Source organism: Thrips palmi, unplaced genomic scaffold (assembly GCF_012932325.1).
Source record: "Thrips palmi isolate BJ-2018 unplaced genomic scaffold, TpBJ-2018v1 HiC_scaffold_12, whole genome shotgun sequence".
Taxonomy (NCBI): Eukaryota; Metazoa; Arthropoda; class Insecta; order Thysanoptera; family Thripidae; genus Thrips; species Thrips palmi.
The window spans coordinates 12,559,088-12,574,234 of NW_023144623.1; the positions used below are offsets into that span (position 1 = coordinate 12,559,088).

At 54.4% G+C, this 15,147-nt stretch overlaps 1 protein-coding gene across 16 annotated transcripts in view; it reads right to left on the minus strand.

Annotated features, from left to right (window-relative positions):
- LOC117640294 (TLD domain-containing protein 2) overlaps positions 1–15,147 on the minus strand; it is a 156,562-nt gene that overhangs the window by 53,284 nt on the left and 88,131 nt on the right. For 13 of the 16 annotated variants that reach the window (XM_034376660.1, XM_034376666.1, XM_034376669.1 and 10 more), the window contains one exon: positions 18–106. In XM_034376660.1, coding sequence (XP_034232551.1) covers positions 18–106 — 89 coding nt within the window. Of the gene's footprint in view, positions 1–17; positions 107–1,187; positions 2,068–4,221; positions 4,824–7,112; positions 7,243–14,937; positions 14,960–15,147 lie in introns of those variants that run through there. The other 3 variants (XM_034376668.1, XM_034376676.1, XM_034376665.1) reach the window with 3 other exon arrangements.

Below are 15,147 nucleotides of genomic sequence, written 5' to 3' on the forward strand. Positions count from 1 at the left end.
GGGAGCTTTCTCCTTACCGTGTAGGTGATGGTGTTAAGGGGCTGTAGGTGACGCCCCATCTTCTTGTCCGATGGGTCCCTGCTAGAGCCGCTCGCGCCATCTGAGTCTGCAAAAGAGAGAACACAACAGCGTTAAAACGAGGCACACATCAAGAGCAAGGACTAGCATTAGTTTGGTTTTGGCTCGACTTCAACATGGAAGGATGGGGAAAGAAAGTATCGGACAAGATTGTTTCCTAGGTCATCATCATCATCATCATCATTCTCATCACCATCATCTTCTAGCATCCTGAATGAGTGCGAGCCGTGTTTGCAGGTGCTTCATTTTAAAATTAGTTGCGCACGAAGGTGGACGCACAGACTCTGCACCTGTTGTGCAGTCCTCCTGTACTACTCGTGTCACATTCCGTATCGCAAACAAGATCGCAACAGAGTATTGAACAAGACGGCACACTTTCGTTTTTCTTTGTTTTATTTTTAGAGATTGGCAATTTATCGATAACGCCATGAATTGGACAAAAGCAAGGCGCCTCTATTTAAGTGCATCATCACAAGTTGGCACTGTACCCGCCGTTGGCGAGGCATTTGCGCAGAGACATCGTGCTACTGGTCGCAAATAAAAACACGCTTTGTTTTCAGAAAGGACTCGAGCCAAAGCAAACGGAGTCAACCCTTTAGGATTCTGCTAAGTTGAGTGTCAACTGATGTTCAAAACAAGACAGCCATGTGCGTGCGACCGACGCGTCACGCTTGTTCATCCAGTTTCGTTTCAAATTCGCAAGACTTTCAGCACGGACCACTTTCTCAAGTCACCTCAAATTAAGTTTTGCATCTTCACACACACTGAATGTTCATGTACTTCTACCGCCCATAACTATGAACCGAGTCGTACGTGAGCTATGTGCAAATTGATACATAAATTAGGGTCTCTGTTTTCATATTGTGCTAAGCTGTACCTAATTTACGTACAAATTTGTACGTAACTGCCACTTGCACAGATACGTCACAAAAGTCCATAAGCATTTGGTGTGTTCATCCATCTCCAACCGGCAAAGAAGGTCCCTTCGAGCAAACAACGACATTCCAACGCGATAATGAGACGAGGCAGAACCATTCCTCACAGTGTAGCGTGGTGCACGTGTCAACGACTCGGCGCTGGTCACGTCCCGCAACACACTTTTGCTTTACCACGTGGCGTCGGGGCGGTGGGTCCACTGGTGGGTCCGCTGGTGGGCCCCCCAGTGGGGGAGTCCGGGGGCTGCTCGCTGGTGGACGGTGCGCGGGGACGCTTTCGGTGTAGGCGGCTGGGACCCATCGGGGTCGCGAAGGGGTACGACACTGTGCGGCGCCGGCCCTGGTCAGCAGGCCCAGAGACGGCAGTGTACAGGGCGCCCCACCCGCTCAAGAAGGGCTTCATGTTGTTTGGGGACGAGGCAAGCTGCGCGCGGGCGGGGAGGCGCCGGCCTGGGTGGCAAGTTTCGTCCCCGGCGAGGCGCCGGGGTGGTGAGTTATTCCCAGGTGGTCAGGCTCGGAGATGGCGAGGCTTTCTTCAAGGTGTGAAGATGGTAAGGCTTTCCCGGTGATGAGCTCTGAGATGGCGAGGCTTTCCTGGAGATGGTGTCTCTCTTGAAGATGGCGTCTCTCTTGAAGATAGTGAGATTCTATTGACGATAGTTAGTCTCTCCTACAGATGATGAGGCTTTCCAGAAGATGGTGAAGCTCTCCTCCAGATTTAGGAGTGTCTATTGTAAAAGTTGACGCTCTCCAGTAGATGCCGAGGCTCTCCAGCAGACAGTGGCTCTCTTCTAAAGATGGTGAGGGTATCCTGAAGTTGGTGGGCTACTCTTGAAGATGGTGAGGGTATCCTGAAGTTGGTGGGCTACTCCTGAAGATGGTGAGGCTGTGCTGAAGACGGTGAGGCTCTCTTGATGATGGTGTGTCCCTCCCGAAGATAGTGAGGCCTTGGGTGTGAGTACTTGTTCGGAAAAGTGAGAAAAGTGGCAGGTCCGGCGATGTTGGCGCCGACGGTGCGGCCGATGGTAAGGCCGGCGGCGCGACGGGCCTCGGGCGGCACAGTGTAGGGCGCGGCGCGCGTAGTACTAACATATCGTGACCAGGCGGCCGCGGCGACACGGCGCTCGGGCGGCGGAGACGTCTTCGGGAAACGGGCCGAGCCGCCCCGACGGAGGGAGAGAGGGGCGGAAGAGAGACGGAATCGGTGCAAGCACAGCGCGATAGACCTTATCGTATGGCAAATGCAGCGGTGGCTTTCGACCTTCAAAATCTAAATAAAAACAAAACAAAAGGAAACAAACGATGTGTGTGTGTGTCACGGGGCGCGCTGGTCGGCATCAATTGAGTGTATGGCTTCGCTATCGCCCAAAAATAAAGGGAAACAAAATTGTTGTCAGATTGATAGAGAGTTAGACGACGAACGGGACGGCAAAAGGGCACTATAAGGAGAGAAGTTTCAGTTGACAAGAAATTACGCAGCCATCAAGGCGATTGCCAGAATAATTACTCCCCCCCCCTCTCTCTCCAGTCGATCAGTGGCTTCGTCACGGTAACGAGCGATTGATCAGTCAGAAGCCTTGAAAAGCAATTGCTAACTAACCCAATTTGGGTCCACAGGCCTTTCTTGGTCGCAGCCGCGGGCAGTCCAGACCAAACGCCAACTTGGAAATCTTATCGGATGCGGCAATGCGGCCCAGCGACGCAGATAGCAGGGTGCCTTTGCCTTTCCTTTTTTTCGCAGGTCGAAGACGGAGACCGGATGAGCCCTTTCGGGAGTGGCCTAAGGGGGCCACCCGTCAAAAAGTGTGACTCAGAGGCTTCAGTGAGTCTACGGCTTAGTGAGGGATGAGTAGTGGTCGAAACCACGTCGGTTATAGACATCGAGTGGACTTACAATACAGTAAGTGGAACTCGCGTTTTTAAGATCAAGTCTAAAAGTAGAAGACACTATCAGCATGGACAGATTCCAGTTTCAGGAAAGAAGTTGTGCAGTAAGAATGTGCTTAGATTTCATGGTGACCGCGTAACCGTCCTAGCAAAACCTAAAAAGGTACCAACTACTTTTCATTTCTCTGGGTATAAAATAGGGACCTCACAGGCACTGGGGTTGGAAAGGGGGCCCGCGCACTGAGCCGGGCTCTGGCACCGTTTCAAACTGAGGCCAACTCTTTTTAATCCATGACGTCACTCCGGTCAGCGACCCACTACTGGGGGTGAGACCCACTGGGGACCCACTATACACAAAAAACTATTCGTATCACTATTATAATACACTCGAAACTCACAGATAGCATTAATAGACGAATTCGGGCAAACATAATTACGAATAGATTAATCTTATAAAACAGATTACAAAAGATATTCAATTCGTGCCTGTAAAGTACGAACAAAATTATCCGTAAGGTGAGGAACGCACGAAGAAATCGATGTACGGGTGAAATAATCTGTATTACTAGGCAAATCCGTCATCACGTTGGCACAAAATTGTATGTATAACGAACACATGGCAAAAAAGTTAACAGTGTAAGCGTGCCAAGTCAGAGTGTCAACGGTGTCAACCGTGCGGGGAGCCGCCAATGAGATAGCAGGAGGAAAGATTTCGAACGGAGGCCGGTGATTGGCCAGCCGTTGACTCACCGACACTGTACGTCATTGAGGGTCGCACTCATTTAAATATCTGTGCCGCATTCAATTTCGTTTCAAAGTGAATCACCGCGTGACCTTGACCGACCGTGACAGATCATCGGCAATCGTGAGAATCCGAATGGGCAGCGCAAGTTAAAGTTTTCAAATGATTAGTTAGATTAATGTGATCAGGGTTTCGGTTATACGCTTAAACTTCTCAAATAATGGATAACGATTAGAAAGAGACGTTGGTAGACGTCTCAAAGAGACTTCTTCCTGTTTACTGGTTGTGATACACAGTTAAAAGTAACGGATTTCAACGCAGAATACCAGTTATCCGTCGCCCATTTCCCTGCCCACACGACTGTCCGATCTCAATACTACGGCAGTCCGGTAGCCAATCGGGACGCCTCCTTTTGGCGGGAAAGCTGTAGCTCGTGACTAGTTCGGCACCGCTACGTCCACCACAGTGACCTTCCTGAGACCGCTCTGTCTCTCCAACTCAGTCAAAACGCGGCGAGGTTGCCAGACCTCAGAAACTAATATCAATGAGGCAGCTGGCGCAGTTGTTGCCTCCGGTTACCTTTGACAACGTAAAGCACCACGAAGTCGTTGAGTTCCGTCTCCCAGATGTGCACTCCTCTGGGCTCGTACTCGTCGTCCAGCAGCACCAGGGTGCTCTCGGAGGAGGCCTGCATCACGTCGTCCACGTCCATGGCGGCGTCCATGACGAGGCCCCCGACGGAGGCGGACCCCATTCTCAGCGGGCCTTCCTGGTGGCCAGCGCGTCGGTGCGGCACTGTACCGCGACACTGTCGGGACTCTGCGATAGAGGAAGGCCGCCGCCAACGACTTGCGATCGCCGCGCGCTCTAGTCTGGAGTCGGTGGCGGCGCCGTCAACTACGCCTCGGTGCGCTGACCGGATGACAAGGTTGGCTTGGCGCTTCAAAGTCGACGCTGTACTGATCGGAGTCCGCGGTGGCCCTCCTCCGCGTCGCCCTCATAGACACCGTAGACACGACGAGGCTGTCCGCCGTCTCGTCAGCGCTGTCAACTGCTGCCAGCACGACGCACGCCGTCCTCGTGGTCCGCGACGGTGTCTGCCATCACGGCGACCAGGATAGCGAAGAAGCTGCAGGATCTTCCGCGGTGAGCCGCCAGTAACCAGGTCACTGGTGCGGCACCTGCCAAAGGCAGCGGCCAGCCGATACAGTGATAAACAGCGTGGACAACTGCAGGGCGGCACGGTAGTGCATCCACCCAGATAAACAAAAGTGGCGTTGCAGACACAAGCCGAGCAGGCTGAGCCGGGCTGGCCGTCGTGTGAGGCACATGACCAGAGCCCCCCTTCCCCTCCCTCCCTCCCTCCGCGGCCCCCTCTCGCTCTCTTCCGCCAAGGTCGCGGGGGGCCGCCGTCGGGGAGGGAGGGGGAGGGGGCCGGGGCCGCCGGTAGACACGCCAGTGAGCGGCGCGCCCCGAACCAAGCCAAGCCGAGCGCCGAGCCGAGTGCGACCGCCGAAAGTTGCCGAGCATCTCCGAAGCCCCCCGCTGTCCTGCGCTGTGCTCGCTCGTCCGCCCCACCACGACGCCAGCCCCCCCGGCCGAGGCCCCCGGCATGCCCCCGGCAGGCCCCCGGCCCCCTCGCCACGGCCCTACGCCGCTACGCCGCAACAGCAGCTCAGCTGGACGGGCGGACGGCGTACCCGTCTAGCCTCGCCGCGGGCCGCAACGCAGGCCGCCTTGCGCACGTTGCCTTTGTGTTTGTGATGCGGTGTCGAGTGTCCTGGCGCTCTGTCGGCCAGCAGGCTCATTCCAAAAGTCACTTTTTCGTCGCCCTGTGTCCCTCGCACCCACATGGGACGCCTGATGATTGCGAGAGGGACAGGGGCGACGTAAACCGACTCTCGGCATCAATCTGCAGACCCAACGCCGTGGCGCTGTATTGTCTACTTCCCACGCGGACAGAATTGTTGCACTTGGAACGCCTGTCGGATCGGGGGTAGGCCATCCCGTCGAGCGCACGTGCGAAGTGCAGCGACGGGTGCCTACCCCCCAGGGGCTCCAGCATGCCGTCCTGCCGGGAAGACAGAGGGCCTGCACACTCTTAAAGTCCTGTGGTGTAAGAAAGTCTTTTTGAGCATACACAGTACAAACTAATTTAGTTTGTTATACGAAGAAATAGTTCGTAAAATTATGAAGTATTTTCTTCGTAAGCTTAAGTATGCTCAAAATACTTTGTTATGACAAGCTACTCTCCTTAGTAGGGCCAAAAATAGTTTGTAAGGCTTTCCAGAGTGTTCGCACAATAGAAAAATTTCTTCGTAGGACATCATTTAGAGTGGAGGAGAACATGCCAGCGAAGCGGGCTTCCGCCTGGATGGCGCTCTCTGGCGGCAGAGCGGTCCTTGCAGCTGCACTACGAAATCGATGGCGGAGCCCAGGCGCGGCCAGCCAGACAGGCCGGCGGGTGCAGGAGCGGGTCGGGCAGGGCGAGACGATTGAAGACAGGACGACCAGTGGGTAACGGAATGCACGGGGCAGTGGTAATCTCTCGCAAATCGGTGCCAAATCAGTTGCATGCCTTCCAGCTTCCAGCTCCCGCGGACATTTCGAGTGCAGTTGACGAATGGCAACGCCGCAGCGATTATCTCGAAACGTTCATCGGAAGGCTTCCAGAGAGCTGAAAAAAAAATACTGCCAGCGATGCAACGATAAGCCACACTCCCAAACATTTCCGTGAAAACGTGGGAGTTGTTGGGTGGAGATTCTCCGCACGCCGTCGAAAATTGGAGCGGCTCCTCAAAGAGACAAAGGAAAGTCGGGCTGACAACGGAAAGACGCTCAATCTCGCAGTTTCTTCGGACAAGGCTGGGGGATTCCGAACGAACAAGCAAGCTCAGACCGTTTTCCCACGTCATTCATCATTTTTCGAGCAACGCGGAGAGAGCAGCCAGCCAACGGCGAGTTGAATCAGAAAGACACTCGTCCACATTCGGCTCAGCGTTCTGACAGTTCTCTCTAAGTTTTCATGATTCGACTATAGTACCCGTTGTTCAGTCCGCACCTAACTAAAAGACATCCCTCTACGCGGACTGCGGACCGGCCGAAACATCTGTAGTCGAATTCGTCAAACGCAGAGAAAACTGCCGATACGTCGAACGAGTGTGTAGCAGAAGAGCCATTTGCGCGCCGAGACTTTGTCGCGACCAAGGAGAATCCACTGCAGAGGTGCTAACGACAGTTCGCCTGACATGAATCATGCAGCCGGCAAAGGCAACAACAACAACACAATCCGCCAGCCCAAGTTGCTGTTTCAAAGAGAGATAGAAACAATGATGCCGGGTCGCCGAATTCACGAAAAGGGTCAACGACCAAGAAGCTCGCGGCTCAAACACGAAGGGACGCCGAATGAACTGCGAGCACCCCGTCGACGTTTCAAATCAAACAACAACAACAACAACAAAGGCACTCACGCCTGTACACAACACTGTCACGCGCGCGGAAAACTCTTCGGTCAAACGTCATCGGCGGAAAAGCGACGCGGAAAAGCGTGACGGACTCCGCGAACTTGGCCGCGTTCGGCGCTCCATGGTTCCATGGCTGACACAGACTGGCAGCACACTGGCAGCAGCCCGGCCACGGCCAGCCACTTCGCACGCCGGCACGACTCCCACCGACAGACGGACAGACAGACAGACAGACAGACAGACAGACAGACAGACAGACGGACGGACGGACAGACGGACGGACGGACAGACGGACGCTCGGACAGACGGGCGGGCGAAAAGAACGACGCGAGGGGAACTCACACGGGCCGGGCAGGGCGGTCGGATTTGGTCTGATTTAGGGCTCGACCAAGCGGATGGTGCAGCCACAAATAGCATCGCCAGGAGGAGGAAAACCGCGAGGTAAGGTAAACCTCGGGGTCGGAGGAAAAGCTCTCGAGGTGGGAGTGGGTGGAAAACCTCGAGGTGGGAGGAAAACCTAGAGGTGGAAGGTAAACCTTGAGGTGGGAGGAAAACCTCGAGGTGAAGGAAAAGAAGCCCTCAGTCAGATGATAGTTAGTCGGTTTCTTTGCGAAAAGGGAATGCCAAATGAAGAGATGATTGGGAAAGCTTTTAATGACATCCAGAACGGATTATGAATAATTAGGAGCACTTGAAACGAGACTCCCACTTCAAGTTGTACGAACATCCGTCGGAGAAAAGGGGGGGGGGGGCAGCGTGTGGCTGCGGGCGTTTCTTTGCTCAGTGACCTGCCTTTCTTTGCAGTGTGGCATCGGCGGCCCCGACCGCCCGTCGACCAGCGGGTAGGCAACCCATCCAGCACTCGGGGACGACGGGAAGTGGAGCAGAGGAAACGTTCCAAGGAAAAATCTCCTCACAAGTGTGGATATCAACATTGCAGCAATGCATGTCACAAATTACTCTTTTTTTTTTTTTTAATTCTAATAGAACTGAAGTTAAATTTAAAATGCACACGATGCGCTCAGCAAAATTGGGCAAGTGGAAGAGAAGAAACGCAACGAACGGGAATCATTACGCACAGGTGTCATTATAGGGATGAATTTAAAAAATGAAAATATCGCACGATGCGTCAAGTATAATTAAAAGTACATCAATAAAATGAAAATTGTAAGCTAGAATAAAAGTGCACGAGTCAAATTTAAAACATCTTTCCTCGTGTCCACTCCTCCACTTCCATGTGCGAAGGGCGCCCTTGTCTTGGCATAAAGTTGAGCGTACAGTTTCGCTCAGCAAGGGATGGGAGAGGGCATGTGCGCCATCCCAAGACAGGGCGCGCACACACCAACACAACGACACGGACGTCTTCTGCAACAACAAGTGTGTCATTGGCTACGCGGAGAACAGAAGGGGGTAGCGGCGCGGGGTGCAAGCGGGGTGGGTACCGCCGTCGGCGCAGGAGGAGTTAGGGGTGAGGGCAGAGGGGTGGGGGCTGGATGGATACGGCCGGGGCATTCCAAAGGCTTGAGGGACAGAGCGCGGCGGGGCGGCGGGGCGGCGGGGCGGCGGGGGCAGCGGGGTGGCAGGGTTCAAGATGGAGAGGTCTGTGATGAGGGCGGGGCGCGTGCGGAGAATCGGCAACAACATAACAGAGCCCGGGACGTCATCGGCAACCCTCCGGGACTGCCCCCGGCCGCCCCCGGCCTCCGGGACTCCCCACGGACCCGCGGGGTGCTTGGTGACACCCTCGCGGACATGGACCTCGAGGCCAAGGCCGAGCCCATTCGACCCCAGAGTCGCTCTGTCTCTCTCGCACTCGTGAGGCACTCCGTGTGTGTGCGAGAGAGACAGGACGGCTCCCAGAATCGCTCGACAGTGATGCGGATCGTCCGCGAGAGTGACGTCCGAAAGCGCGAGGCGGGCTGACGGGGTGTGGCCGCTCCTTCGCTTCGCCCTAGACCAGTGGTTCTCAACCTTAGGGTCCGACTAACAGCTTAAAAATTCGTGTTTTGGGCCGAGTTTAAGCAGCCTTTGCGTCCGATCCGAGGCGGGCCTTCGTACTTTCTCAACGGGCATTTGGTCTTTGGACCTTCCTTTAGCATGCCTTTGTTACGGAGTGCGATTGTCCGCCTTAATTTGGGTGCAGTATTGTCTCTCAAAGTTGATCAAAACCGACTTTTAAGGCATTTTTGACCGTTTTGATCAAACTTTGAGCCAATACTGCTCCCAAACTAAGGCGCATAATCGCTCTCCGTAACAAAGGCATGCTAAAGGAAGGTCCAAAGACTAAATGCCCGTTGAGAAAGGACTAAGGCCCGCCTCGGATCAGACGCAGTGGCTGCTTAAAGTCGGCCCAAAACACGATTTTTCAAAGGCATTTTTGACCGTTTTGATCAACTTTGAGCCAATACTGCTCCCAAACTAAGACAGATAATCACACTCTGTAACAAAGGCATGCTAAAGGAGGGGTCCCGTGGGGTTGACTCAATGCCGTGCCCCGTTCGTGCCAGGGTTACGAACGCGTTTTGTCTCGTGTTACAGACTACAGGCCGTCGGGGTCATTCATAAGGAAAATACAGGGCGGTGTATGAAGGTGCACGCCCCGAGGAGAGGGGTAGGGGGGCAGCCTGGGGAGAAAGAGGGGCAGGGGGGGTAGGGAGCGCCGGGGGGGACGACCCACCGCTTGTAGGGGCAGAAGGTCAGGGAAGGAGGGGGGGGGGGCAAGGGCGGAACTCTCCTGCGTCCCATGTTACGTCCGCGACCTAGACACAGTAAAGAACGGCCAACTCCACTATCGATTCGGCCCACGGCAGCGCGGCGGCGCGGCGGCAAGCAGCCCCTCTGTGGTCCCCCTCCACCGCGCAGCCCGCGCCACGCGACCAAGAGCACGGCCCAGCGCATGGCGAAGCGAAGCGCACAGCTTCAGCCTCTAATTAACAGCAGACTGATGCCGAGAATCGTCGCTTCGTCTCTCTCGCTCCCGTTACAGGTGCGACAGAGACAGAGCGACGAAAACGACCCTCGGAATCAGTCTGCAGGCAGGTAAACACGGACCGTAATTCAATGTGCGTTGCGTCCGGGAAGGGCTCGTTTACAATGAACAACAGTGTATTCGTCGCTCTGTCTCTCTCGCCTCGCTTCGGAACACCCCGTGATGACGAGGAGGCTACCCATTGGAATCAACCGCCTACACCTGGAACCCAGAAGTGCCACGTGCGACATTTTCTACCATTTCTACCCACTGTCCCAGTAATCCAACTGACCCCACTTGCTATGAAGAATACTCAAATGATTTGCAAGAAAATTGATTATATTTCAGTACTTTGCAAAGGCCCCACTTGGTGTACAAAGCAATGAGCCACTCTGCTAAGCTAAAATCAAAACCACCAAGATTTAGTATTTAGTAGACGATTATTATAATCGGTACTGACTCACCACATGAGTAAGTAGTCGACCTCATCAAAACTAAATGGTTTTCAGACAACTCCAACTAACGTGTTAGTTTTTTTTTCGGCTCGAAAGTGAGGCTCCCCGCTACGAAACGTCCCTGAGTGCTACCCACCCGCCCTGAAGGTCAAGTTGTGACAAAGCACCCTAAGGAGGGTCCGCTCGGGGACCGACCCAGCCGGCCAGCCACCACGTCGTCACTTATAAACATCCGCAAGCAAACGGCAGCATCAGCAACTAGGGCTTCGTGGCGCCTCCCGGGCGCCTCACCCCGTGCCTTGCCGAGGTAGGGAGGAGGGGCAGTGGAAGAGGGGTGGCAGAGCGGGGAGGACCGCACGAGGGAAAGGTGAGAGGATGGAGCGAAGGGGAAGGCAAGCGTGGTGTCACGACAAACTCGAGGACGCCTGGACCCCTGTCTGCTCAGACTCCCCCCCCCCTTTTTCTCCCCGTTGCCGCCCCTGCCGCCGCCTTCCACCTCCACCAACCCCTCCGCTCCTTCCGGACGCACAAATTGAAGCGTGGCTTGTGACCCAATGCCTCGACCAACAGGGTGGTTCCTGCCGGACCTCCCCCCTCCTTTTCCCGCCCCTGGCGCGCTCACCTTATTTTCCTCGTCTACTCACTTACATTTATTGCATCCCCATTCTGCCCGTTCTGCCGAGTCGGTTGCCACTTGGGGGATTGTCCGTGACGAGCTGGACACCGTTTGACGCTCCCGCCTACCCCTTTCCACTCGTCGCACAGTGGGCCAGTGGTCAGGCGGTCAAAATCCCAGACGCGTTTTGAGCTCCAGAGAGTCGCTAAATGGGACTCGAACCGAACGCGTGGCCCCACCAATGGATTACTCTCCGAACGAGGGATCTATTGGTGGGGTCACACACTCAGTTCGAGTCCGGTTTAGCGACTCTGGAGCACGAAACGCGTGCTGAGTTTCAGCCGCCGCCGCCGGTCTTCTAGCCCACTGTTCGTCGTACCCAGACTAACCCGTGCTCTTTGGAGCTGTGTGGATAACTGGGCACACCTCCCTGCCCCCAAGAAAGTTTGCACTGATGAGGGCGTCAGTGTTTGTTCTCGAGCTTACGAAAGCGTCGGCACACGAGAGTGCCGACAAAATTGTTCGTAAAGGGAACCTCATTTGTATGCATTAGCAACTAACATCTTCGCCATTCGCAACGCACGAAGAGTTACACAAATGACATGCTTCAAAAATACGTAGAAAAGGAAGCCTTTGCTTCGGATAAAGAAATGTTTCCTAACACGAAGGAATTTGCTTTAACATTACTACGAAGTGATGTTTCGTAGAATCTTTTACAGTACTGCCTACTTGCTTCTTACAAACCACTTTTATTGTGCAGATTAGGACCATCATGCTGACAAGAGATGAAATAGTCTGAAAAATTGCGAAAGGTGCTGTGGCATGTAATTTGCAATCCTCATCCACCGTCTTGAAAATTTTGTCCACCGATTTGACGGTTTGTTCCTGCCAGCTGAATGTGGAAAAAGAGTTGTAAATACACTGGAAGGGGGAGAAGACCGCTTAGTCATTACGCCACCTAGATTAGAGGCACCTTCCCTACCCTTATCTTCTCCTCATGAAGAACACTTGTCATTATTCACACAACTGCAAAAATTAGACTGCAACTTCCCTTCATTTCTGACCTTCACGAGGAGCATCCCCCAATCCACGCGAACGCTCCCCCCCCCCCACACACACACACTCAGGCCAAAACTGCGTGTTTGAAACCCCTCCCTCCCCAGGGCGCCCGAGCCAACATTTACAAGCCAGTGTGCTCGACTGCGTGCACATCAAATTAATAATGACGTTCCCGTATTTGTCCGAGCGAGTTGAGCATGCCGTTTGTTAGCAAAACTTTACCTGCGCCCCCCGCCCCCTTCCCCCGCGGACCGCCGCGGCCATCCCCGGTCGCGCCTGTCTGGTTTGTCCCTCGCCTGCATACTGAATCCGAGAGTCGTCGCTCTGTCTCCCTCGCACCTCAACGGGACGCCCCACGAGTGCGAGAGAGACAGAGTGACGAAAACGACTCAGTCTGCTGGCTTTCGAAATACTTCGGGGGAGGAATGGGCGCCTCCGAGTCCCGCCTCGACTCGATTGAGGGCCGAATGGAAGCAACGACCGGCCGACCCAGGGCTACCCTTGAAAGTCGGCACCTCTCCCTGCGGCCCTGCAGACTCAGAGACGCTTCTCTCTCGCACTCATGGGGCGTCCTCTTTACGTGCGAGAGAGACAGAGCGACGACAACGACTCTCAGTCTACTGCGGCCCCGAGCCCGAACCAGAGGCGCCCCGACGACGCCAGGCAGCCCGGCCCGGCGTGGCTCGGCACGGCAGAGGCTGTTAAACTCGGTATTTGACATTCAAATTGTCCACTAATGGCGGGACCAAGTTAACGGCGCCCCGCAAACGCCAAAACGTCAGTGCGCCCCAGGCAGGGGGCGCGCAGTGTAGCCAACTTCTTTTAGCAACAATTGCTTCGCATAGCCGAACAGAAATCTGTCCCGTACCTCTCCGTTTAATGTAAACATAAAGAGATAAATTCACAAAAAAAAACCGCACGAAAAAGAATACAGTTTATTTTAAAAGCAAGAAAAAGAAACTCGATGAAAGTTTTTTGTTTTGGTAACACTGCTCGACGAACCCAGGCACCGACCGGCGCACGTCGCTCTGATGTGACCTTTCAAGTTCCCGACACTAAGTCCACCCGGTGAATTCGTCATCCAGTGCTGTTTTTATTCCAACAACATTACAGAGAGAGAAAAAGAGGACAAGCGATCTCGAGGCGATGGGGAGGAGTAGGCCAGTCGGACACATCGATATCGGATATCGAATCATTCACACACAACTCAGAATAACGCGACACGCCTCGCGCTGCAAGCGAGGACGAGCCCCCAAGAGCAACAGAATGGCCCTTAACACGACTCCGTCTGTCTGCAAGGAATGTAGTGTAGTAGTCTCATGCATTGCATTCCAATCACGCTAGTACAGGACACGCTGGCCACGCCTACCAGCACCGGGTTCCGTCACCCCGGATTTATGCTGAACTTTCATCTACATGTTCTCCTTAAGCGAAACGGGTCAAAATTGCAGCAGTGCAACGGGTCACAAGCGACGTGGATATTTGAGCTCAGCCGTTTAGCCATGCATCACGTAGGCGAGAAAGGCACATCCAGCTGCACTGAAGCGATGCCATAAAAATGGCAGCGTAAGTGCCCTGTGATTTCCGTCTGGGTCCTGGGGGACCAAGCCCGGCTGAGCCCCGGCCCTGGGCCCTCGCCACAGAGTTTGAAGGCTGTACGGGCCCAGGTGGGCTGATCGATTCTTGGCTCCACAGCGTTCGCCCTCCATCACGACAAAACCGCCCACCCCTAACGTGACAAAAAGATCAACAAGGGGACCAGTATGGAGAGGAACCGAGCTCGAGGTGAGAGCCTGAATGTGGCTGCTGAATCATCGTATGGATGATGCTAGTTACCTCAAAACCCAATCACTGCAATCACAGCCAAAAGATGCCCTGGTCAGTGAAGATCAACTAGTTGGTTAACAATGGAACGCATTCATCCAACACGACGCAATATGGGGCAACGACTTCCCACTCTTCCGGAGAGATGTTTCACAGAGCTAATGGTTTGCCGACGCGTGGTTCATCTATATTTTTCGGATACAGGCGGGCTTCAATCCATATTCAACAGAAATAACGAATATGAAGCATTCTTAGAAAGGTATACTTATTGTGACACCTGCCGAAGGAACCAACATTCATTTATGTTCAAGCCGCCAACAGTTGACATCAAAAGGATAGCCCTCGGACCACAACGTGAGTTAAGGAAAAAGATCATGACAACCAAGTTCCTAATTGCCAGCACCTGGGAAAAGAAACTTTCTTCGTGACACTGAAAGCTTGGCGCTTATTCTTAAGACATATAAAGACAATTCACAATACCTCCAAAGCTAACTAGAGTAGTGACACGTCGTTGGGTCAAGGTGACAGGCCAACAGGAAACAAGGTGAGTAAGCGGATGGTCCCTATCTGAACCACATACGTAAAAATCAAATTCATTCTGACCAACAGAGCAGTGTGCAGTGCAGTAGCTCTACACCAGCGCGCAGCCTTGGGTTCAAGCCCTAGCGGTTTGTTTTCATTCAATGTGGCCATGGCACGGTTTAAGGTACCGCCAGGACGGCTTGTCCCTTATCTACGAGCTGACGTAATGAGTGAACAGTGTAAGACCAGCACGCTGAGAGTCAAACATCAGCAGCCGAACGTCAAGTCGCAAGTCACTGGCGGCAAGTGCACCGAGACTCGCGTCGTTAGGCCAGGACGACACTTGGCCAGCAGGCCAGCACACTTGTAGCCCGACGTCCGCGTTACCTCGTGGCAGCCATGGCGCTGGGCGCAGCTGGGTGCAGCTTGTGCAGCTCCGTCTGGGCGGGGCTGGCGGGGCTGGCGGGGCCAAACAGTCTGGAGAGAGGCGGCGCGGGGCGGCGGGGCGGCGGGGGACAGGCGCGGCGCAGCCAGGGCGGTTAGGGCGCAACTGAGCGCACCTCCGCCTCTGACAAACCCGCCGCCACCCTGCGACGC